The sequence below is a fragment of the Myxocyprinus asiaticus genome, chromosome 38, assembly GCF_019703515.2.
Source record: "Myxocyprinus asiaticus isolate MX2 ecotype Aquarium Trade chromosome 38, UBuf_Myxa_2, whole genome shotgun sequence".
Taxonomy (NCBI): Eukaryota; Metazoa; Chordata; class Actinopteri; order Cypriniformes; family Catostomidae; genus Myxocyprinus; species Myxocyprinus asiaticus.
This window is the reverse complement of record NC_059381.1, coordinates 26,011,889-26,026,718: the sequence shown is the minus strand read 5'-3', so window position 1 is coordinate 26,026,718 and position 14,830 is coordinate 26,011,889. Positions and strand designations below refer to the sequence as shown.

The window sequence follows — 14,830 nt, the reverse complement described above, 5'->3', positions numbered from 1 at the left end:
CATTTTATAACATCTCAAGTATTCTTAAAACAAATGAATCTCCATTGTGATTGGATCAGTCAATACAAATCTATCTTCATAACAAATCTATTCGCCCCACTTAAAAAAATTTAATAATAATAATATATTTATAGGGGTCTTTAGCCCACAACAGGGGGGCTTTTTACCCCATATACCATCCTTTCACTTATTGGACAGTTATTTAAAAACTTTTGATTGAGTCACCTTGAACAAAACTTAAAATGACAGTATTTTGTCTCAAAAGAAATGTGATAATTTCAGGGGGTTTCATTAGCTTCATAAATTTGCAACATTTTAAAAATTATTAAATATTAGATCAAATTACGTCAAAATCCCAGCTAACAAATTTTGTTTCACAGAACGTTCTGGGAACGTTAGTTTTTGGTTTCCAGTCCTAGAACATTCCCAGAACGGACATTCTAACGCTCTCTCTTGGTTCGCCAGGGAAGTTTTTTTTTTTTACAGAAATAGAACGTTCCCTGTAGGTTTGGAGAATGTTCCCCTAAAGTTCTCCTAACCTCTTACAGTATATACTGATGTCAAACTTAAGACATTGCACGCAATGATCTAATGCAGTTGTAGGCAACCTATGGCACGCGTTCCAGCATTAGCACGTGGAGGGGTAATCACTGGCATGCCAATATCAGCAAGAGAGGAGTATAATAATTTATTTATATGAAATTCTGCACCTGCATCCCAATCTACATCTTGATGTGATCCTTCCTCAAGATCATGCAGCATGTTTTCATGAGCTGAATGGGAGGCTAAGCAAACAGTTAAAATGTGACGAGACTGCAGTATACCCAAAAGACTCGTGCAGCGCGTGCAAGCCATTCACGCATCACGAGCCGGCAGTACTTCACTTCCAGATAATCGTACGAGTAAACGCGCCCGCTTTACTTCGGTCAGGCTGCGCGGATGACAGCCTACATTCCGTGTTTCATTTGTTTCTTTTTGCTTTCAGAACAACACGTGTAATAAGGAAAACACCACTGTTAATCCTTGAGATTTCGCATACAGGTACACCCTCCTTAAACATGGTCACAGTCACACTCAAAATTACATTAAATGATTAAAAGAGAAAACATAAACCCACATCGTGTGGTTCAAAAGTCTTTTCAAAACATAAATTAAACCTGGAAATAAAGTTTTAGGATTTTGGAGGTGCGATTCACCGAAAAGGGTTAAATAGTTGAGCGGCTTGTGATGTGCGAATGGCTTGCACACGCAGCGTGAGTCTCATCACACTTTAATAGTGTTTATCCTCCCATTCAGCTGATGAAAACACGCTGCGTGAACATGAGGAAAGATTACATCAAGATGTAGATTGGAATGCAGGTGCGAAAAACTTCATCTAAATAAAATAGTCTGCTCCTCTCTCGCTGTTGCCTACTAGTGATTACATAATTACAATTACATAATATAAGAAATATTTAAGATTCCACACAATTTCGAGATAAGTAATCAAATAAGCAAATTTTTGACATTAACTGTGTCAACTCATTTTGTACAAAAGGACAGATTTTATTTCATTAAAGCACTTTCACAAGATGCTCTGTGAAAATTCACATGCATGATCATGACTTCATCATAATCATTGGTTTTTGCAAAATGTTTCACTCAAACTGTAATGCTGATAATATCATTTGTAATGAAAAATAAACGATTAAATTAGAAAAATATGTGCTTTTTCTTAAAAACACGTGTCATGCCTACATGAGTTTCTATGGATGTTTTAATAGGGTCGGAAAAAATAACGTGCGTACCACAAACTTTCAGACACTAGAAACACAACTCCCTTCTGACTGATTTATTTAGTAAGCACAAACTCCCATAATTGCTTTACTTTATTTAGAGCTATTTTATTACAATGTCTGAGTCAGACAAATATAATCAAACCAAAAAGTGTGATTTAGGGCAGTCGTTCAGCGTTTCAGGTTAAAGAATCGAGTTCAGAATCTCTGATCGTGCACAAGCGGACATGGCGGACAACAAGGTTGGTGTGTCGGTGAACTTAACGACGTTTCTTACTCTCACTTTCTATTCTTTTCGATACTGTCATCGGTTACTGTTTAGCTTCACACAGAACAACTATGTATATTCTGCTGTTGCGACATTCGTTCAGATAGGTACTCTGTTACAAGTTTAATCATTAGTCTTTTAGACGTGTCTTCTCTGTAATTTATTCGTCTATTACGTTAAAGCTCTTACGTTATCAATTTCTTAAAGGTCTTAGTAAAATATATGCAAAGGACTGTGTTTTCTTTTCATGCCACGCTGTTATGCCAGAGGGCATCGAGTACCTTTTCTGTGGGCACACCCGCGATGACTCATACCATCCCAAAACTATAAACAATATTTTGTTGTTGTGTTTCTTGAACAGGATCCGTTCAGGCAGCTGAAAGATCTGTCCTTGCTTAAAGATCAGCTTGAAGACATTCAGCGTCGGATGGAGAATGAAGTTCAGCTTGGAATTCCACAGGCAAGACTTTTGATTTTTGTCAAACTCATCAAAGCTTTAAGTGTTATTGAAGTTCTGTGTTTTCTCTCTCTCTTACTCTCTTTTGCTCTTTTCCTCAATTTAGGGTGGGAGTGTACTCAGTTCTCCTTTCCTCAAGGGCTTTTTGGCTGGGTATGTGGTGGCAAAGCTGCGCTCCTCTGCGGTCCTGGGAGTTCTTGTAGGGACCTGCACAGGCATCTACGCCGCTCAGAGCTATCAAGTGCCAAATATTGAGCAGACCATGAAAAACTACTTCAACTCATTTAAGAAGGGGAGATAGAGGGAGCCATATAACACCGTCTCAGAGAAATGGTGCCTGATCCAACTTGAACACGTTTCCCTTGAACTTGGAGTGCTTTTTAAAAATTGTATGTTATTGCCTTCCAATGATTTCTTATGCCACTCATCAGACCAGATATATAGAATTGGCAGCTTACATCCAAAGTTAGAATGAGTTCGTCATCTTAGCACCTTATAGTTTATTTTCTATTTGAAACTTGAGTGCACAAACAACAGCTTTTTTTTTTTTTACAGGAGTAGATACCCAAAGCCCACATGTTGGTACAAATGGCCCAAATTTTTGCTTATCTTTATGTGATCAGTCCTACATATCATGTTTCCAGTGTTTGTGTTTACAGTGTTACATATAATTTTTTTTTTTTTCATGTGGACAATTAAGCACAACACACGCTCTGTAAATAATAATCTGGCATTTAAGAATTACCTGTTAAATGTAAGAGGTTGCTGGACTTTGAGTAGCTGAATCCTCTTATATAGTCTCGTATATATTTGTTGGAGTATTTGACTCAGTTTTGCACTTTAGCTCTACCAGTTTCACTTTAAATAAACATGAATGGAAACCACTCTTGGGAAGTGAAATTGAAAACTGGAATGATTAATACAATTTGTTTACTTTTGAAAGATTCTGTTACATACTTTGCATACTAAACTTTTGCAAGCATTTTTGGGAATTTTATGGAATAAAAACTTGATACAATCCAGAATAGTGTATGATATGTATGATACACATTTTAATTTGTTTCAAGAAGTAAACACTGAAATCAGGGGTAATGCATACCAAATATGAAGTTTTGCAATTTCAGGCCATAATAGTAATTTGAAATCCTTATACATGTATCCCATATGCACTGGCAGAACTTCGTGTGTTTTTGTCTTAATTACTCAGGCTAATTTAAAGGCACTGTGATCTTTGCAAAACAACTTCTTTGGGGGAAAGAAATTTGTTTTTTTATGTTTGGAGTTTCCATGCAATATCATGTCAAGCTTAGCATTTGTCATACAACTTGGAAGTTCACAAAATTGACTCGTACATGAAATTAATTGTTAGTACATTTTATTTTCCATCTGTTTGTTTCCTTCAGAAATATATTAATTTTCCATCTTCATATGTTTATTTATAAGTTCACACAATAGGTCATTTAAAAGGTTAGTAAAAAACAAGGTAAAATATAAAAGACCAACACTGCAAAAGCTGATTTAACATAGCTTGTAATTATTACCAGTATAATACATTAAGCACAATTAGCCTTATTTTAGATTTAAGCTACTGACAGCCAAAAATATATGAAAATTGTGAAAGAATTCATGATAAAGAGACCAAAATATGATATTTATGAAGTTCCAGGCTGAGCATTCACTGCTGCTCCTCACTGTGCCTCTTCTGCTCCTAGCAGAGGCTCCACTGGCATTAGCTGAGCTAAAATGAGGGACAGCAATACAAGCAAAACATTATTATTAAAGTTAAATATCCTATTTCACCATTGAGCATTAAAATGTGGATCAGTTAAAAAATAATATTATATAATAATAGTAAATCAACACACTACATTCATGACTAATGCAATAACTAAAGTAAAACTAATGTCATTTGGATGCAAAATGTGTAACGTCTTATTATTAGTGTAAAAATTAGCAATTTTATAAGCTTACATTGCTGTCACTGGAAAATGACATAAGACGAAAATGATAGCAAATGATTTCAAATGTATAATTATAATTGTTTTTAAACAATGTGATGCATTTTCATGTATCTGAAAGAGCCTTGGTTTTATTTTATTTTGAAATATGTAATATATAAGTAGGTCATGTATCCCATAATACCATTCAACATCCGTGCCACTTAAAAAAAAAAAAAAGAATTCAACAAAAAGGTATAGCTCATACAGGGTCCAGTGGCTCCACACTCCGCAGGGCCCTTGGTCAGAGAATCAGGGACCTCAGTGCCGTTCTTGTCCACACACCAGCACATTTCAGTCCCATCCCAGCACTGCTGGGCCAGATAGTCTCCTTTATCATCACACTGAGGGCGGAAAGAGGGGAGCAGACTCTTGACCTCTCCAGCAGCCTCCAGCTGGCACTGGGTACGAACACTGGGCTCTGTGTGATAGAAACAAACATGACTAATTAACAAAAAATACTAAATTATGAGTATGCACATAAAATTAAACAATGAAAATATATTGATACCTGGTTTGGGAGATGTATCCTGAAAAAAAGAACATAGTGTCATCAAATAAAGACATGAATTACATGAGGGAGATAAAAAACAAACAAACAGAGAAACTACTAATAGAAAACATAGCAGAGTTTGATGAGTCATGTGTATACTGTATTGGTTTGCATCATGATTTGAATTTATAATGCAGTCCTGACACCAAGCGGCCAAATGGCCACATTGCAACACATGAGAAAGGAGATTAAATCAATTCTACCTTTTTCTCATCTTTTGGCAAATCCTCAAGCATCAGAGGGAGGGAACTCATGGGGAGATGCATTTTCACGGGTGCGCGCATGGCTGAACACAAAAGAGGAAGAAAGTCTGTATTATTAAGAGCTGTCATTAGAGGCCATCTATGAAAAATAAAAATTGGGGTATTATTTATTCTGCCTAATAATTTTCACTAAGATTTTCAGTGAATAATGACTTAAATTTCAGTCTATTTGTCTAAAGCTGTCATATAGAAGAAAAAAAAGCCGTCGTCATTATAAACAACCATAATACAGAAAGAGCACATTATTAAAAATGTCTCCTTTTGTGTTCCACTGAAAAAAATAACATCATCTGGGTTTGGAATGACATGAGGGTGAGTAAATGATGACAGAATTGTCATATTGGGGTAAAATATTCCTTTAAAGTGTGAAAAGTTATGCTGACAAAGTAATATAGAAACAAGTGAGAAGTTTCTACTTTATAAAGCAGGAAGATTATCTTCAATCGGTGTTGGAAGCCCATCAGTACTCATAGAAATGATTCAAATGAATGGTAAACAATGCAGCTAACTGACCCATAGACTTGCGATTGATCTCCTGCAGTCGGTCACTGCGTCTCTCTAGTGTGTTGAGCTGCTCCTTCTGGCTGAATGCCATGTAGGCAGTGAAGGCCTGACCTGCAATCAGTATACCTGCCAGCAGAGTCACTCCTGCCACCTTCAGGGCCTGACTGTTGGATCCCCTGGGGCAGGAAACAAAGAGCAAAATAATATTGTAAGCTACAGAGTTAAGCTGTGGTGGCAGGAAATGTATATAAAAACTAATTATTTTAAGATATCCTTTGAAAAATGTTGCTTGTCCTTAATCGGTCAGACAAGTTTGATAAACTTGCTTTATTTTTAAAGATTTTAGAGCAAAGTTTAGAGCCTAACTACACAACTTGAATTTGAATTGAATGAAAAATGTCAAAATATGAGCCCAAGATGTGTGATATTATTGTAAATGAGGATGTTCTGGAAGTCTTTTGTAAATGATTAAACTATGCAGTGTGAGAAAATAAATGTAGCAATGGCACACAAATAGACACAAAACAGAAAAACACACAAATAGAAAAACATTTCCTTACAGAACGCATTAGAATACATAGAGTACATTATTTTGTATAAGACAGTGGTAATGAGATGTGTTTTATAAAAGTAATGAGTCTAAAATTACAATGAACCTTTTCCTGGATAATTATTGAAGAAATCACATAAACCTGCTCTTTAACCTCAATATAAATCCAATCAGTTACCGATAATCAACATATATTACTAGAGAAATATATTCATGATCTGTAATAAAACAAGGTTTCTTCACCCTCTTGGAGATCCCATATTGATTGAAGTTTGATCACTTGGAGCTCTGATCAGTGGAGCCTCGTTTGACTCAGGCATTTCTTAAAATTTTGTCGGCTTAAGGATTTTTTAGAACAGTGCACCAATATGAAAAAGAGAGAAATGATCCTCAGGTAGTGAAACTCATGAAAGTCTCCGGAGTCGACTGCACTGTTCTGTTATTTCATTGGTTAGAACAGGATGCATCATCAGTTGTCAGAGAGATATGAACTTGAATATACTGTCTGTTGTATTTCAAGCATTAGTTTGTGTCATGCACTAAAGTTTTTTTTTTTTCTTTTGTTCTTTTCAGTTAAAACAAAATAACAACCAGAAATATCTCTAGAAAGAACATTTATAAACACAAACTATTTTAAATGGAAAAAAGCTCCCATATTTGAATAAAGGTGCAATCCTACTATTTTGTCAACTTTCAGATTTGCACCATCACATCATTTACCAGAGCAGTTTTGGTTGTTGTAAAGTGGGGTTTTAAAGTGCTATATAAATAAACTATAGTATATTGAGGAGAGCTTCAGTTTCAGATAAGAGCACCAACTATTCACTTTGTACAATGAAACAAAAGTAACCATTTAAGGCAGTTCATAACATTTATGTAAAATATGAATTTGATATACACACGTATTGAAACGTATAGTCTGCACAGTCAGTTTTTCCAGACTTACATGCTTTGACTTTTACATTTGAGCACATCAATTTAAATTAACTTTTTGTTTTTTCTCTTCCAAGTTGCTACACATCACACATAAAAAACAAACCAAAAAACCAGGAAGAATCATAACTTGTTTGCTCAGGTTTTTTTTTTATGCAACAAGGAAATTCATTTGTTCTGACAAAATCCAAACAAGGTCTTCTTGGTATTCCCCTAGTGTCCAATCATTTGGTTTGTAGGCATACTAGAACATAGTACAGCAAACCGGTTAGGCATGTACAGATGGGTACAAAGTAATTTACTCACCCTCGTGCCATCCCAGATGTGTATGACTTTCTTCTGCTGAACACAATTTGTTTTAGTTTTTTTTTTGTGAAAAATATCTCAGCTCTGTAGGTCCACACAACGCAAGTGAATGATGACCAGAACTTTGAATGTCTAAAAAGCACATAAAGGCAGCATAAAGTAATCCAAATGAATCCAGTGGTTTAATCCATATCTCCTAAAACAGGTGTTGATCAATACTGAGGTCCTTTTATACTTTAAATCTCCACTTTCACATTTTGAAAGTGAAGATTTCTAGTAAAAAAGGATTGAAATGTTGACCTATTTCTCACCCACACCTATGATATCATTTCTGTAGATATGGATTTATCCACTGAAGACTTGTGGATTACTTTTATGCTGCCTTTGTGTTTTTTGGAGCTTTTGGAGTTCTGTCCACCATTCACTAGCATTGTATGGACCTACAGCTGAAATATTTTTCTAAATATCTTTGTGTTCAGCAAAGGAAATTAAGTTATACACATCAGGGATGGCATGAAAGAGTAAATTATGAGAATTTTCATTTTTGGGTGAACTATCCCTTTAAGAATAGACACTCCAGAATAAAAGCCTTGTTTGGCATTGCAATTGTGAAAATGCATTCTTCAATTTCACCATCAACTTATGCTAACAGACAGAGAAACGAGCCAAAGGTAGTATTTGACTTTTTATTCTGAAAAATCCAATAAAGTTTACAGACGACGTCCACGACGACCTCCCTTTCTGCGGGTGCTGTCCGATGGGATGGGGGTGACGTCCTCTGTAATAGAAAGAGAAAGTGTGAGAGATTTCTCATCAATGCACATTCAAGAACAGAACAGCCTGAGGTTTAACCTGGATGTAACCACAGCATACTTCCACATTACAGTGTTGGATTTCACTTACCGATACGGCCAATCTTCATACCAGAACGAGCCAGAGCTCTGAGGGCAGACTGTGCCCCTGGTCCTGGTGTCTTGGTTCTTAAATGAAAAAATATTAACATTGGTATTATATAATACTAATAATAAAAAAATAAAAGTGCAAATAAACCATCATGCACATTTATGTTAAGCTTTTTTTTTTTATCACAAAATAACTGTTATAAGGATAGTTCACCTAAAAATGAAAATTCTCTCATCATTTACTTGCCCTCATTCCATCCCAGATGTGTATGACTTTCTTCTGCTGAACACAAAGATTTTTAGAAGAATATTTCAGCTCTCTATGTCCATACAATGCAAGTGAATGGTGGCCAGAACTTTGAAGTTCCAAAAAGCAAATAAAGTCAGCATAAAAGTAATCCACAAGACTCCAGTGATAAAATCCATGTCTTTAGAAGAGACATGATAGGTGTGGGTGAGAAATAGATCAATATTTAAGTCCTTTTTTACCATAAATTCTCCTCCCTGCCCAGTAGATGGTGGTACGCAAAAAAAAAAAAAAAAAAAAAAAAATGCAAATTGCCAAAAACAGAAGAATGTGGAAGTGAAGCTTTATAGTGAAAAAGGACCTGAACATTTATCTGTTTCTCACCCACACTTACTGTATTCCTTCAGAAGACATGGACATAACCACTGGAGTCTTATGGATTACTTTTTGCTGCCTTTATGTGCTTTTTGAGCTTCAAAGTTCTGGTCACCATTCACTTGCATTATATGGACCTACAGGGCTGAAATATTCTTCTAAAAAATCTTGGTGTTCAGCAGAAGTCATACACATCTGGGATGGCATGAGGGTGAGTAAATGAGAAAATTTTCATTTTTTGGTGAACTAACCAATCTTTAGACAAAATGTTTTAAATCACATGCTGTGAGAACTGATACAGTTCTCTCTAGTAAAAGCTTAATACTTAAAATATTAGATACCTTCTGGTCCGGAATATAATACTTATTTACTACTTACTGAGTACGGCACAGAATACGCTGTGCACTATTGTTTTATCTTTTTTTTTTTTTTTATATATATATATAGTAAATGAAACAGAAGGAATTATTGTACTGCAAAAATTTCACACAGTAGTATTCTATATGGTCACATGACCTCATGAAGTTGCAGGTTTAACTCAGGTATAAAGAAATATTTTCATCTTAAAAAAACCTTTAATCCATTTGATTGTAAAAATGGCAGGTCAACTTTTGGCAGTCCGAATAAGTAAGTAAAAAAAGAAAATAAGTGGTTGATATAATTTCTGGTTAATATCACACAGGATAGGGAAGGTCCAATCAAGTGCTTGCATTGTGGAATACAATATTCTGCACAGCAAGATCTGCTTTATACGGTACAGCTTAGCAAATGTATTAGGTCATCTGGGCACACGTACTACATTCTGCAGCAGTAGAAAGACTAGTTTGCTATTCCAAACATAGCCACCCTCTCATACATTGGGGGCCTAACCTGTTGCCACCAGTGGCCCTCAGCTTGATGTGCAGGGCGGTGATGCCCAACTCCTTACACCTCTGAGCAACATCCTGAGCCGCCAACATAGCAGCATATGGGGAGGACTCATCTCTGTCGGCCTTCACCTTCATCCCACCAGTCACACGGCAGATTGTTTCTCTGTAGATTGAGAGGAAGGGAAACTCATTCAGAGGATCATCAACCAAATATAACAACACAAGCATAATCACCTTAAACGTTCAGTAAAAACTGAAAACACCAAAAGCAACAACTGCATAACAATCCTAAAATTGTTACAAAATAACTGAATCCCATTATTACGTATTCATTGGACATTTAGTATGTGACTGCAACCAATTTAAAACTGTATTCCACTGGTCTTGATTGCATTTGTACTAAAGTTTCTTTTGGCAAAGGGAGAGAATTTACATACCTTACGCATACTGGAAAAGTTAAACAACAGGAATTATTTTTAGACAGATGATGAGCGCCTCTTTATATTAACATCAAACTAATCACATCTCGTTAACTGGCATCCAACATCCTACATGCATGTCATCTTGGGTGACTTACTTGCCGGACAGGTCAGTGACATGCACAAAGGTGTCGTTGAAGGATGCAAAGATGTGGCAGACTCCAAAGACATTCTCGCCTTCGGCAACCTGAGGTCCAAGGCTGATGACCTGCTCTTCCTTCTTTTCCTTACCCTTGCGAGGTGCCATTGCTGAGAAGCAAACACATTCAACCGTCAGGTCAAATTAATGGCCCTGGGGTCTAAAAACTAAAACATCTCAACATGCCTCATTATGCTGCTTGAGAGACACTGCAAGACTAAGAGCAACATCTCCACTAGTAAAACGCGAATATGAGTTTATAAACCGGTGGTTGTAATGTAGTATGTTTAACTACACCATAACACATACAAAATAGGGGAACATACAAACACATACACGTCAACATGGATTTACACAAGAGATACAAACCAGCATCGTCAAATGGCTACCATACACACTCCTGAACATGGGACGCTTTCAATACAATAACCAAACGAGATCAAAACGAAATGTTGTCACGCGACATATTTATAACTATTTACAGCAGCTCGTGCCATTTTTCAGACCAGAGAAATATGGGGCAAGACTTCGCTAAACCTGCACTAATAATCCGGCTGAAATAATACATTTATCACTGTAGGGAAATAATATTGTGTTATCCTGGCACGTCGAGTGATGCGAAACATTATGGAAGTGTGATATCATATGAATCACATATTAAAAAGGTAGGATTTAAAAGGATTGTACACTGTGTTATCTCACCTATGTGTGTCTCTAATCGAGGCCGAAACAGGAAAGGAAAGAGAAACTGCTACCGGGTTGAAAGTTGAACTCGAAAAGGCGGAAGTGATTTTGTGAAGGGAAAAAAAAAAAGTACCTTAAAATTCCTCATTTGCGTCAACAATATAGATTATACAGATACATTAAATCAATTCCATTAGACATAGATTTACATTTTTTATTTTGTAACATTAAAAAAAGAGACTATTGTTCCTTTGTTTTTTGAATGTCCTTGTTCATCTTTCTTTTGGAATTAGATTTTTTTTTTTTTTTTTTTGTAATTAACATTTTTTATTGATTCCTACAAAACATATATACAAGAGAGAGAGAGAAAAAACATATATATATATATATATATATATATATATATATATATATATATATATATATATATATATATATATATATAAATATACACACACACACATATATATATATATATATACATATATACAGATACATATATATATATTTATACATATATATATATATATATATATATATATATATATATATATATATATACATATATGTGTGTGTGTAATATATATATATATATATATATATATATATATATATATATATATATATATATATATATATATACATAGACATATACACTATATTGCCAAAAGTATTCGCTCACCCATCCAAATAATTGAATTCAGGTGTTCCAATCACTTCCATGGCCACAGGTGTATAAAATGAAGCACCTAGGCATGCAGACTGCTTCTACAAACATTTGTGAAAGAATGGGCCACTCTCAGGAGCTCAGTGAATTCCAGCATGGTACTGTGATAGGATGCCACCTGTGCAACAAGTCCAGTCATGAAATTTCCTCACTACTAAATATTCCACAGTCAACTGTCAGTGGTATTATAACAAAGTGGAAGCGACTGGGAATGACAGCAACTCAGCCACGAAGTGGTAGGCCACGTAAAATGACAGAGCGGGGTCAGCGGATGCTGAGGCGCATAGTGCGCAGAGGTCGTCAACTTTCTGCAGAGTCAATCGCTACAGACCTCCAAAGTTCATGTGGCCTTCAGATTAGCTCAAGAACAGTGCGTAGAGAGCTTCATGGAATGGGTTTCCATGGCCGAGCAGCTGCATCCAAGCCATACATCACCAAGTGCAATGCAAAGCGTCGGATGCAGTGGTGTAAAGCACGCCACCACTGGACTCTAGAGCAGTGGAGACGCGTTCTCTGGAGTGACGAATCACGCTTCTCCATCTGGCAATCTGATGGATGAGTCTGGGTTTGGCGGTTGCCAGGAGAACGGTACTTGTCTGACTGCATTGTGCCAGCTGTGAAGTTTGGTGGAGGGGGGATTATGGTATGGGGTTGTTTTTCAGGAGCTGGGCTTGGCCCCTTAGTTCCAGTGAAAGGAACACTGAATGCTTCAGCATACCAAGAGATTTTGGACAATTCCATGCTCCCAACTTTGTGGGAACAGTTTGGGGATGGCCCCTTCCTGTTCCAACATGACTGCGCACCAGTGCACAAAGCAAGGTCCATAAAGACATGGATGAGTGAGTTTGGTGTGGAAGAACTTGACTGGCCTGCACAGAGTCCTGACCTCAACCCGATAGAGCACCTTTGGGATGAATTAGAGCAAAGACTGCGAGCCAGGCCTTCTCGTCCAACATCAGTGTCTGACCTCACAAATGCGCTTCTGGAAGAATGGTCAAAAATTCCCATAAACACACTCCTAAACCTTGTGGAAAGCCTTCCCAGAAGAGTTGAAGCTGTTATAGCTGCAAAGGGTGGGCCGAGGTCATATTAAACCCTATGGATTAAGAATGGGATGTCACTTAAGTTCATATGCGTCTAAAGGCAGATGAGCGAATACTTTTGGCAATATAGTGTATATACATACACAGGTTTCAATGGCAATTAAAGGTTAATTTCCCACACCTGTGGCTTTTTAAATTGCAATTAGTGTCTGTGTATAAATAGTCAATATTTTGTTAGCTCTCACGTGAATGCACTGAGCAGGCTAGATACTGAGCCATGGGGAGCTGAAAAGAACTGTCAAAAGACCTACATGACAAGTTAATAGAACTTTATAAAGATGGAAAAGGATATAAAAAGATATCCAAAGCCTTGAAAATGCCAGTCAGTACTGTTCAATCACTTATTAAGAAGTGGAAAATTCGGGGATCTCTTGATACCAAGCCAAGGTCAGGTAGACCAAGAAAGATTTCAGCCACAACTGCCAGAAGAATTGTTCAGGTTACAAAGAAAAACCCACGGGTAACCTCAGGAGAAATACAGGCTGCTCTGGAAAAAGACGGTGTGGTTGTTTCAAGGAGCACAATACGACAATACTTGATTAAAAATGAGCTGCATGGTCGAGTTGCCAGAAAGAAGCCTTTACTGCACCGATGCCACAAAAAAGCTCTTGACACACCTCACAGCTTCTGGCATACTGTAATTTGGAGTGACAAGACCAAAATAGAGCTTTATGGTCACAACCATAAGCGCTATGTTTGGAGAGGGGTCAACAAGGCCTACAGTGAAAAGAATACCATCCCCACTGTGAAGCATGTTGGCGGCTCACTGATGTTTTGGGGGTGTGTGATCTCTAAAGGCACGGAGAATCTTGTGAAAACTGATGGCAAGATGAATGCAGCATGTTATCAGAAAATACTGGAAAACAATTTGCAATCTTCTGCACAAAAGCTGAGCATGGGCGCACTTGGACTTTCCAGCACGACAATGACCCTAAGCACAAGGCCAAGTTGACCCTCCAGTGGTTACAGCAGAAAAAGGTGAAGGTTCTGGAGTGGCCATCACAGTCTCCTGACCTTAATATCATTGAGCCACTCTGGGGAGATCTCAAACGTGCGGTTCATGCAAGACGACCAAAGACTTTGCATGACCTGGAGGCATTTTGCCAAGACGAATGGGCAGCTATACCACCTGCAAGAATTTGGGGCCTCATAGACAACTATTACAAAAGACTGCACGCTGTCATTGATGCTAAAGGGGGCAATAAACAGTATTAAGAACTAAGGGTATGCAGACTTTTGAACAGGGTTCATTTCATTTTTTTCTTTGTTGCCATGTTATGTTTTATGATTGTGCCATTCTGTTATAACCTACAGTTGAATATGAATCCCATAAGAAATAAAAGAAATGTGTTTTGCCTGCTCACTCATGTTTTCTTTAAAAATGGTATATATATTACCAATTCTCCAAGGGTATGCAAACTTTTGAGCACAACTGTATATATATACACACACACACACATATATATATATATATATATATATATATACACATATATACACACATATATATATATATATATATATATATATATATAGATATATATATACACATACATACATTATATATATATATATATATATACATACATTATATATATATATATATATATATATATATATATATATATATATATATATATATATATACATACATTATATATATATACACACACACACGCACACACACATATATATATCA

General features: G+C 36.5%; 3 protein-coding genes across 3 annotated transcripts; 1 reads left to right on the top strand and 2 right to left on the bottom strand.

The window, feature by feature from the left end:
• Positions 1-1,972: 1,972 nt before the first annotated feature.
• Positions 1,973-3,518, top strand: LOC127429410 (SLC35A4 upstream open reading frame protein). The gene is made up of 3 exons (XM_051678442.1): positions 1,973-2,017; positions 2,405-2,503; positions 2,607-3,518. Exons 1-3 carry the CDS (start codon positions 2,003-2,005, stop codon positions 2,799-2,801), a joined length of 309 nt encoding a protein of 102 aa, XP_051534402.1. The 5' UTR covers positions 1,973-2,002; the 3' UTR covers positions 2,802-3,518.
• Positions 3,519-3,858: 340 nt separating this feature from the next.
• cd74b (CD74 molecule, major histocompatibility complex, class II invariant chain b) lies at positions 3,859-6,776 on the bottom strand. Its single transcript, XM_051678439.1, has 6 exons — positions 6,611-6,776; positions 5,827-5,993; positions 5,254-5,336; positions 5,009-5,027; positions 4,706-4,918; positions 3,859-4,238 (listed from the first exon to the last, which is right to left on the bottom strand). Exons 1-6 carry the CDS (start codon positions 6,685-6,687, stop codon positions 4,189-4,191), a joined length of 609 nt encoding a protein of 202 aa, XP_051534399.1. The 5' UTR covers positions 6,688-6,776; the 3' UTR covers positions 3,859-4,188.
• Positions 6,777-8,278: 1,502 nt separating this feature from the next.
• On the bottom strand, positions 8,279-11,397 carry rps14 (ribosomal protein S14). The gene is made up of 5 exons (XM_051678441.1): positions 11,320-11,397; positions 10,577-10,727; positions 10,001-10,162; positions 8,510-8,586; positions 8,279-8,384 (listed from the first exon to the last, which is right to left on the bottom strand). The coding sequence occupies exons 2-5, from the start codon at positions 10,723-10,725 to the stop codon at positions 8,317-8,319; spliced, it is 456 nt and encodes a 151-aa protein (XP_051534401.1). The 5' UTR covers positions 10,726-10,727; positions 11,320-11,397; the 3' UTR covers positions 8,279-8,316.
• Between the last annotated feature and the right edge of the window lie 3,433 nt (positions 11,398-14,830).

Coding starts and splice junctions, on each gene's coding strand:
- rps14 (XM_051678441.1), bottom strand. CDS start 10,725: ATGGCACCTCGCAAGGGTAAGGAAAAGAAGGAAGAGCAGGTCATCAGC. Junction 8,587..10,000: donor AGGGCCACTGGTGGCAACAG/GTTAGGCCCCCA, acceptor TTTTCATTTAAG/AACCAAGACACCAGGACCAG. Junction 8,385..8,509: donor TATGAAGATTGGCCGTATCG/GTAAGTGAAATC, acceptor TTTCTATTACAG/AGGACGTCACCCCCATCCCA.
- cd74b (XM_051678439.1), bottom strand. CDS start 6,687: ATGCCTGAGTCAAACGAGGCTCCACTGATCAGAGCTCCAAGTGATCAA. Junction 5,994..6,610: donor AATATGGGATCTCCAAGAGG/GTGAAGAAACCT, acceptor TTCCTGCCCCAG/GGGATCCAACAGTCAGGCCC. Junction 5,337..5,826: donor GATCAATCGCAAGTCTATGG/GTCAGTTAGCTG, acceptor TTTTGTGTTCAG/CCATGCGCGCACCCGTGAAA.
- LOC127429410 (XM_051678442.1), top strand. Junction 2,504..2,606: donor TTCAGCTTGGAATTCCACAG/GCAAGACTTTTG, acceptor TCCTCAATTTAG/GGTGGGAGTGTACTCAGTTC.